At 66.8% G+C, this 9,371-nt stretch overlaps 1 protein-coding gene across 1 annotated transcript; it reads left to right on the forward strand.

Moving 5' to 3' along the window:
* The first annotated feature begins 658 nt into the window (after positions 1 to 658).
* Positions 659 to 9,049, forward strand: LHX3 (LIM homeobox 3). The gene is made up of 10 exons (XM_059412128.1): positions 659 to 734; positions 1,339 to 1,456; positions 1,554 to 1,629; positions 2,253 to 2,332; positions 2,435 to 2,784; positions 4,957 to 5,128; positions 5,693 to 5,895; positions 6,371 to 6,522; positions 6,642 to 6,813; positions 7,640 to 9,049. The coding sequence occupies exons 1-10, from the start codon at positions 659 to 661 to the stop codon at positions 8,056 to 8,058; spliced, it is 1,818 nt and encodes a 605-aa protein (XP_059268111.1). The 3' UTR covers positions 8,059 to 9,049.
* Positions 9,050 to 9,371: the final 322 nt, after the last annotated feature.

Raw genomic sequence — 9,371 nt, forward strand, 5'->3', positions numbered from 1 at the left:
AAATGGCTGCTCCTGGCGATGGGAGGAAAGGTGGGGTGAGGCTGGCTGAGGGACTGGGGGTGGGAGGGTTCGGACAAGGGCCTGAGGAGGGGAAGTGGGTCGGGGGAATCTGGCAGGTGCTTGGTGGAGGGACTGGAAACCAAGGGAGGAGGGAGCTGGGAGGAAGGCAGGCAGTGGTGGGTTGCTGGGGGAGGCAGGTGGGGGGATTGCAGACCTAGGGAGGTAGGGTAGTGGGGAAGCGGGATGGGGGAACAGAGTGATTGGCAGGGTTTGGGGGAGGTGGAGAGGGGGTGAGGGACAAGGAGCCTTGGGAGACGGGGAGGTGGGCGGGGCAGGGGGAGGCAGGCGCAGAGACGGCAGACCTAGGGAGGTGGGATGGTGGGGAGGGGAGCTAGGGGAACAGAGTGGTGGGCGTGGTCAGGGAAGGTGGGGAGGGGTGGGGGGCAGGGGCCCTGGGGAGATGGGCGGCTGGTCCGCTCATTCAGCACCGCGGACAGCGCCCAGGCCCGAGGCTCCCGCTGCCGGAGCTGTGCGCACCGGATCACGGTCCCGAGACATCCGGGCCTTGGGGAGTTCTGAGCCCTCCCAGGGTCGCAGAGGAGGAAGGAGAAGGGCAGCCCGGACCACCTGGACTCCCTTCTCTGGCCTGGCAGTCGTCATGCTGCTGGAAACCGAGATCAGTGGAGACCGAGATAGGCAACAGGCCTCCATGGCCACTGCCGCCTGCAGCTTCGGTAGGACTCGGGGTAAGGGCCCCCGCGAACCCCTTGGCCTCCACCCCAGGCAAGATGACCCCAGTGGGAGAAACAACTAGGACAGCAGAGTCAGGCAGAGGGATGGTGGGAGAGGGGGACTCAGACACAGCAGAGAAAGGAAGAAATTCTGGAGAAATCACGGTGGGTTGGGGGGAGGCAGCACCCATAAGAGATGGGAACAGTGGCGAGGGGATGCGAGTCTGGCAGACCCCGTGGCAGAGGGCCTGGAGTTCGCTGCGGTGGCTCCAGAGGCCATGGGCTATTGTGGAGGACCCCGAGAACAGAAGGGGCCTTGCAGGAACTGCTGGGGGAAGGGACAGGGCAGAGTGGAGACGTCAGTTTCCTCCAGAGACCCCACACCCCTCAGCTCTCCCACACTGCGCAACAGTGCAAAACTGGGACCCCTGGGCTGGGTCTCCCACCTAAATTGCCCTCCCAAGGACCACTCGATCGCCATGGACGTTGGAAAATAATGGAGGCATTGTTGGCAGGCCAGCCAGAAGCTGAGCATGTGGGGTAGCCGCCTCCTGGACCCGCTGCCCGCCTGCCCCTTCCCCCCTCAAACCACACATGGTCCTTCTAGGCAGGGCTCTGCAGCAGCTGACACTCCACGGCCAACATCTCAGTGTGCCCAGCACCCGGCTCACCGGCTTGTGCGCCCTGGCCCTGTCCTCTGGGAACAGTGTCTTGCACAGGGAAGCGTGCAGCGCTGGTGGTATGAGCCTTTGCTCAGATCCGTGGGGCTGGCTCTGCTGGGGTCTGGGAGGGCACTGTGCTTTTCCTGCCCCGTCCTTCCAGGCTTGCCTCCTTAGTAGAACGCAGCACAGACGAGGTGACCAGAGGCCAGGATACGGAGCAGGACGAGGACTGTCCTGTACCATGGGACTCTCCCAGGTGGAGAGATGGGGAGGCCGGCAGAACTCTGCTCACCCCCGTCACTGTCTGAGGCTCCTGCCCTCACCATGCCCGGGGCTGCAACGGCCCCACACTGCTGTCTCCTAATCACTGGGGACGGGGTGTCCTCTCCACAGGAGCAGCTGCCCTCGGTGGGGGGTGCGTCCCATGGGTGGGTTCCTACAGGCTTACCCTTTGGATTGGGGACAAAATGCTGGAAGATCAGGTGTGGGACTGCCTTCTGTGCAAGCTGGTATGTGTAAGGAAGTGAGGACGGACCTCCAACTCCCCCAGCTCTGCCCTGAGTCCTGGCCGATGACTGGGCGGAGGACACCGGGTGTACCTGCTGAGAATCGCCCCTCTCTGTACCTATTCTGGTGGCAGTTCCCAGGGTGGGGCCCAGAAGCTGGTCACAGCTGGGAGGTCTAAGGTCTGTCTGGCTCCTGGTGGCTTTGCTTTGAGCCTTTGGGCACCACACTCACCCTCTCTGGGTCCCGGGTCGCGTTCCTGCGGACCAGACGTCGTCACCAAGCCTCCCAAACCCGGCTCTCAAGCGGCGATGGGACGCGGCTCCCTCCCGGACCGTCCTCCCGGGACCCCCAGCCTTCGGGCACGCGATCACGCCTGGAGCCCAGGCCTCAGCCCGCGGCCCGCAGCGCGGGGCAGGAAGCTGCGGGGCCCGGGTGAGCTCCCGCGGGCAGCCCTGGCCGGGCTCCTCCCCTGACTGTCCCCGCCCTCCTCGGGCCGGCTACTCGGGTGGCGTCTGGGCACCCCGGGTCCCCTAGCAAAGACGCGCGTAGCCAGCGGACGCCCGCGGCGCGTCTCAGCGACCCCCGGCCCCGCCCCGCGCCGCGGCCCCGCCTCCCGCCGCTCCGCCCTCCGCGCGGCCTGAGGCTCCGGGCCCCAGGGCGGCCCGCGGGCGCAGCGCCCAGCAGCGCGGGGAATAGCTCGGACACCGGCCTGGGGCCCCGGAAGCCGTGGCCTCCCCGGGCCGCGGGAAAGTTCGGGGCCGGAGAGCCGCGGCGCCAGGCGACGGGACCCATGGAGGCGCGCGGGGAGCTGGGCCCGGGCCGCGAGTCGGCGGGCGGCGACCTGCTGCTGGCGCTTCTGGCGCGGAGGGAGGACCTGCGCCGAGGTGGGTGCCCGGGCTTGAGCGGCTGCACGGGGAGACCCGGAGGTCCTCGCTCCTTTCCGGGCTTGGCCACACAGGGGGCGGGAGAGGGGGGACCCGGGCGGGCGTGGAGGCAAGGGCCCCAGCACGTCCCCACCCGGGCGCCTCAGTAGCGAGTTAGCGTCGGGGCCCCGGAGCCGTGCTGTCGGTTGGGCGGTCGCAGCGCCCAACAACCCAGGCCAGAGAGTACTTGGGGTCCCGGGACTGATTTAGGAAAGCCTCTCCCTTATCCCGAGAGCATGTGGAGAGTAACCGTGCCGGCCGGTGCGTGACCGTGCCGGTGACCACCGGACAAGAAGATGCCCGACAGAGCAGACGGCACCCAGATAGTCCACACTTTCGGGGGCAGAGAGTCAGAGGCAGGGCCAGCGAGCGTAGCTGGAGCCCGCTGGCAGATGTCCCGAGTTGAGGTCTCCTTGTCTGCCCTACACGTACCTGCTCATCCGCGGCTCCCAGGCGGGTCCTCAGGACCCTTCTGGAGGAAAGACCCCAGCTCCTGCCGCACCCGTCCTGCCCCCGTGGCTCCCTCCCACGCTTGGGCTCCGGAGAAGGGCAATCGCCAGTCCTTCGTCGCCCGCGGGACCACAGGATGGAGACGGAGGCGGGCCTGGCCGTGTGGGGAGTGTCAGGGACCCAGCAGGTGGGAAAGAGGTTACATCCAGGCTGTGGGGTCTCTTTCGTCCCCTACTTATTTATTTATTTATTTTTCCAACGGTTCCTGGGAGGGGTTGGCCGCAGGGGCTGGGAGGAAGGGGTGGGAGGCGGAGGGAGAGGGAGAGAGGGGAGGCGCACTCCCAACGCCATCGCTCCGGAGAGCTGGCCCCGAGCGGGCGGCAGGCGGGAGGCTCCACTGTGCCCCACCAGCGCTGAGGGTAGGAGTCGCCGCCGAGGCTGGAGTCGCCATGCAGCGTAAGGCCCGGGTCGCAGGGCGCGTCGGGGAGCAACAGGGGCCCAGTGGGAGCAGCTTTTGCCGGACGCGGGGCGGAGGGCAGCTCGGCCGGGCGCTGTCCCGGCCACGGTGCTGAATCCGCGCTGGCTGGCCTGTGTAGCCACCAGATGTAGGCCGGCTGCGCTCGCCCTTCTGCCGGCACCGCCAGCGAGGGGGTCCCCACCCCAACCCCCGGAGCAGGCGCCTCCCCACGCTCCACTGGCACTGGGGCCGCGGTTTGGTCCGATGCGGGACCGCATCCTCGGCGAGTTTCCTGCTGCTGGGCCGGGGGGCTCAGTCGATCAGGGGTGCTTTCAGCCTGGGACGCAGGGAGGCCCTTCTCCGGTCGTCCCACCCACTGCCGGCTGGCCTGGAGCCGGAGGGGTCTCTGGCCGGGGAGGGGAGCATGGCCAGGTGGGTGCAACGTTTGCGCAGGCTCCAGCTCCTGCTGCTGGTTCTTTCCTCTCCAGAAGACTTTTCTAAACCAACAAGGAGATCCACCCTGTGAGCACCCTGCAGAGCCCCACACTGGCCGCTGACTCCCGCAGACCACCCCGAGTTCCCCCAGCCTTGCTCCCCCAGAGGCCTGCAGTCACGCGGTGGCAGAACCGAGTGTCGGAGTAACTCATGTCAGGCACCGACACTTGAGTATGGTGACAGCGATCCAATTGTCCAGTCCGTGTACAAGGACTTGCGAGGGCTCCCGGAGATGGGTTGGACACCAGTTTTTACCTTGGTGCCTGAGCGGGGTTGAGTGGCCAGGCTTCAACAAGGGACCTCCAGCTGCAGGGATACTTAATTGCGCAAAATAGCGATGGGGATCGGGCGGTACGCACCCGGGGACCACGAGCATCTTACCTCCGGGTCCTGCTAGACAGCTCCTGTGGTGGGGTTTTCATTTGAGCTCAATGTGCACCCTTTGTGGTCGCTGGGAACATTTTGCAGTTGACGGTATCTGGCCCAATGGAATGGCCGGGGCCCCTTCCTGCTCACGGAGACACTTCTGAACCTTTTTCAGTTTTCCCAAATTTTAACTGTAGGCCAGGTCGCAGACTTCGGTGTCATGCACTCCCTACAGCCGGGAAGGGGTGTGCGGGGAAGGGGGTCTCCTGTGGCAGCCCCGGGCCCCGCGGGCTGGACTAGGAAGGGGACTCCAGGGCTCCCACTCCGTGCGGTTTCTCTGACCTCGGTGGCTCCTTGGCCTGCAGAGATCCCGCTGTGCGCAGGCTGCGACCAGCACATCCTGGACCGCTTCATCCTCAAGGCACTGGACCGCCACTGGCACAGCAAGTGTTTGAAGTGTACTGACTGCCACGCGCCCCTGGCCGAGCGCTGCTTCAGCCGCGGGGAGAACGTCTACTGCAAGGACGACTTCTTCAAGTGAGCGTGGCCCCGGGCTTGTGCGGGAGGGCAGGGGTGCAGTCTGCTCCTGCAAGGCGGGCCCCTTCTCTTACCCAGGCCGGGGTGCGGGTGGGGAATCTTCACGGGCCCGCCAGGCCTGGCTGGCAGGGCAGCTCAGTTCTCTCCAAGTAATTAATTTTGCAAATCATGGAAACACAGTCATGCAAAAAGACAACCCCAAGTTTACAGAACTTGATTGGATTTACTCCGTCTTAATTGCGGTCTTGTGTTTGTCTTCAATGCCGGGGAGGGGGTGCTTTTCGAGCACAGGCCTCTGGGATCTAAGGGAACTGTCCTATGGATCCCGCTTCCCCCCTGGGACACGGAGGTCAGGGCAGCGAGGTTCTTCCCCGGGGCTTCTGGTTCCCTTCACCGTATTCTGTGCCGCTCTGTGGGGACTGCCGAGCCGGTGACTAGGGGCAGGGCCCGGGTAAACCTCCCTCCTCAACCTCACTGCACCGCTTCCGGCTCCTCGTTCTCCAACCCGCTCCCTGCGAAGGAGCCGCGGACGCTGCGCTGAGCCGCGCCCTGTGCGTCCCGCAGGCGGTTCGGGACCAAGTGCGCCGCGTGCCAGCTGGGCATCCCGCCCACGCAGGTGGTGCGCCGCGCCCAGGACTTCGTGTACCACCTGCACTGTTTCGCCTGCGTCGTGTGCAAGCGGCAGCTGGCCACGGGGGACGAGTTCTACCTCATGGAAGACAGCCGGCTGGTGTGCAAGGCGGATTATGAGACGGCCAAGCAGCGCGGTCAGTGGGAGGGTCCACTCACCTCCTTTCCCCGTCGGCAAAATGGGGCTGGGGTCCGTCTGTTAGGGGCGCAGGGAGGGATCCACGCCCAGAGCCCGCTGCAGGGCGCTCCCTCAGGGGCGCCAACTTAAGCGCCTCCCCACCCACGGCCAGGACGGGTGGGGGCCGCCCCGGTAGGGACGATCCACCGGCTCCGCGGAAGCCTGGCTCCAGGGCCTTAGCGGCCTGCTTCCATCCTCGGGGCGCAGGGAGGTTGGTCTGAAATGTGCGGATTATCGCCCCAAACCCTTGACCGAGAAGATCCGTCCCTACCCACAGCTTTGGAACAAAGGGGAACCGGGGTGGAGGCGGGAGGGGCAGAAGGCAGCCGCCCCTCCGCCTTTACCGCGGTGTCCCCGCGCGCCGGCGGGTGCGGGGTGGGGGGGGCCATCGGGCAGCGGAGGGGCCCAGCCTCACTCCACCCCTCGCGGCGCAGAGGCCGAGGCCACGGCCAAGCGGCCGCGCACGACCATCACGGCCAAGCAGCTGGAGACGCTGAAGAGCGCCTACAACACGTCGCCCAAGCCCGCGCGCCACGTACGGGAGCAGCTCTCGTCGGAGACCGGCCTAGACATGCGCGTCGTGCAGGTCAGCGTCCGCCCGCGCCCCGCGCCCCGCGCCCCGCGCCCCGCTCACCCGCCCTCCGCCGCGCGCGCCCCGCGCCCCGCGCCCCGCTCACCCGCCCTCCGCCGCGCGCGCCGCCGCAGGTGTGGTTCCAGAACCGCCGCGCCAAGGAGAAGCGGCTCAAGAAGGATGCGGGCCGGCAGCGCTGGGGCCAGTACTTCCGCAGCATGAAGCGTGCCCGCGGCGGCCCCAAGTCGGACAAGGACAGCGCGCAGGAGGAGGGGCAGGACAGCGACGCCGACGTCTCCTTCACCGGTACAGCGGCGGCCTCGCCCCAGGGCACCACTCGGGAGGCCCGCAGCTCGCTCGCCCTGCGTCCCCGGGAGCCTGCAAACGGGCATTTCCCAGTCAGGGGCTGCCCTGGCTTTCTTTTAAAAGCGGTCACAGATTCTGGTCCCCTGTCCCCAAGCCCTGCGGTTTGGCCCCTGGGGCGCTCAGCTGTCCGGTGGGGGACAGCCCCCAAGACCCACGTGACCCTCAGCAGGCTTTCTCTGGGGAAGGGGTCCGGCCATTTCTGTGGCTCCTGGTCCTTGCAATGATTTTCAGGAGAGTGGGCAGTGGTTTCGGGGTGAGTGACAAAAACTCACTGCTGTTTGGAGTTGGGGGTTGGGAGTCGGGAGGCGGCCCCCCGTCTCTGTGGCATCTCATCATCTTATCCCGTCTGTGAGTGACCCCATACTTATCCCTTAATGCCTATCCTCAGACCGTCTGTGCAAGAGACCCTCTCTGGCTGCAGCGTGACCTTAGGCCACTCGCTCTGCCGCTCAGAGCCTCAATTAAGTTGTCTGCAAAATGGGCATGGGGCCACCCTTCCCCAGGCAGCCCTGCAGATTATCCCGTGACCCTGGGCCCTGGCTGGCCTGTTCCTCGCCTGGTCCCGCAAGGGGATTCCCCCAAGACACCAGGTGGGACTGAGCTGAACAAAGGCGACAAGCATGGAGGCAGAGGGAGGCCTAAGTTCTGAGAGCCGCAGAGGCTTGGGCGAGCCGGTGCAGGCTGGCCACGAGTCCCCCAGAGGAGGGGCGCTGGGGCCGAAGGGGGAGGGGCGGGCCCTGAGCAGCGCCGTCTGTTTCCATTGCAGATGAGCCAGCCGTGGCCGAAATGGGCCCTGCCAATGGCCTCTACAGCAGCCTGGGGGAGTCCACCCCGGCCTTGGGCAGGCCCGCGGGAGCCCCAGGCAGCTTCCCGCTGGAGCACGGAGGCCTGGCCGGCCCGGAGCAGTACCGCGAGCTGCGCCCCGGCAGCCCCTATGGTGTCCCCCCATCGCCAGCTGCCCTGCAGAGCCTCCCTGGCCCCCAGCCCCTTCTCTCTGGCTTAGTATACCCGGATGCCGGGTTGGGCCTGGTGCCCGCGGGGGCCCCAGGTGGGCCCCCGCCCATGAGGGTGCTGGCAGGAAACGGACCCAGCTCCGACCTGTCCACAGGGAGCAGCGGGGGCTACCCCGACTTTCCTGCCAGCCCCGCCTCCTGGCTGGACGAGGTGGACCACGGCCAGTTCTGACCGAGGCCCCCCGCTCCACCGAGCTCTGGACGCAAGGGATGTGGGAAGCAGTGCTGGCCCTGGCTGGGGGGCCCGGAGCGGCCCTCCCCTCCTCTCCCAGAGCCCAGGACCTCGGCGGGAAAGCAGGTGCCACAGGCGGCCGCAGAGGACAGGATGAGACCCTCAAAGGAGGGCTCCTTTCTGCGGAGCGCTCAACCCCGCGCCCTTCCCTGGGGGGCAGAGGGACTCCAGAGGCTCCTGTCCGTGCCCGCTCCGTCGTGGACACAGGGCCGCCGGCCTCGTGGCCGCCAGCGAGCCGTGTTTTGTAAGCAGATTTCTCCCTTGATCGACCAATGAACTGGACGCTGGCTGTTTCTAGACATGAAGCGTCCCCCCACCCAGGCTGGGCCTTCCCCCCTCCCCCCGCCGCGCTCCAGCCCAGGGCCACGCTGTCTTTGGGCTGGAGGAGGCTTTACTGTCCGAAATGAAAACACAGAGCACGAACCATGCTTCTCTTTCCGGGCTCCATCTCCCTGATGGAGGACCCACTCTTCTGTCGGGGCAAGAGGCGGCCGAGCAGGGACCACGCCCGTGTCCCTCGGGTCCCAACCCCCACCTCCCCCAGGAGCCTCCTCTCTCGTCTTCCCTGGGGACCTGGCTCTAGAGCTTTCGGTTCTTGACTCTACCACCTGTTGGGAGGAGACGCCCCTGCCGGGCTGCCCTTCTTCTCCAGGAGCAGCGCGTTAAGGTTAAGGCCCTGGGGACCTCCCTCCCCGCCTACACCAAATTTCCACCCCTCCCCAGTCACAGCTGCCCCCGGCCCTCCGCGTCCAGGCCCCGCCCCACCCGCCGATTTCCGTTGCCAAACAGCCCGCGGCCCTCCCTCTTGGACTGGGCTCTAGCTGCCGGAGGACTGGGCGGCCTCCTCCACCCGGCGCCTGCGGCCGCCTGCCCCAGACCCCGAGGCCGGTGGCGGGTGAGACCCCGCCATCCCCGCAAACCTGCATCCCCAGCTCCCTGTCAGTTCTGTGGACATCCCGTGTTTTTTATTTACTCTCTGACTATCAGCTCTTTCCAAGACTTCAATAAATTTGTCAGTGACAGTCGAGAAGGTCCGGGTCTCTAGTGTGGCGGGAGGGGGGGGGTGCGCGGGGGCAGGGGTGTCGGAGGTGGAGCGGCTCTCCGAAAGCGGGAAGCCGTCCGCAGCAGGGACCGCACCTGCTGTGAGTCGGGCCCCTCTGTCCCCGGATTTTGTCCAAACTTCTGAGCACTGGAAGGTGAGGTGGGAAAACCTTGTGCCCGGCCACTGAGGGGTGGGGATGGTGCCCGGGTAC

Source organism: Mustela nigripes, chromosome 9 (assembly GCF_022355385.1).
Source record: "Mustela nigripes isolate SB6536 chromosome 9, MUSNIG.SB6536, whole genome shotgun sequence".
NCBI classification, from domain to species: domain Eukaryota; kingdom Metazoa; phylum Chordata; class Mammalia; order Carnivora; family Mustelidae; genus Mustela; species Mustela nigripes.

Coding starts and splice junctions, on each gene's coding strand:
- LHX3 (XM_059412128.1), top strand. CDS start 659: ATGCTGCTGGAAACCGAGATCAGTGGAGACCGAGATAGGCAACAGGCC. Junction 735..1,338: donor CACTGCCGCCTGCAGCTTCG/GTAGGACTCGGG, acceptor TGGTCCTTCTAG/GCAGGGCTCTGCAGCAGCTG. Junction 2,333..2,434: donor CAGGAAGCTGCGGGGCCCGG/GTGAGCTCCCGC, acceptor CGGGTCCCCTAG/CAAAGACGCGCGTAGCCAGC.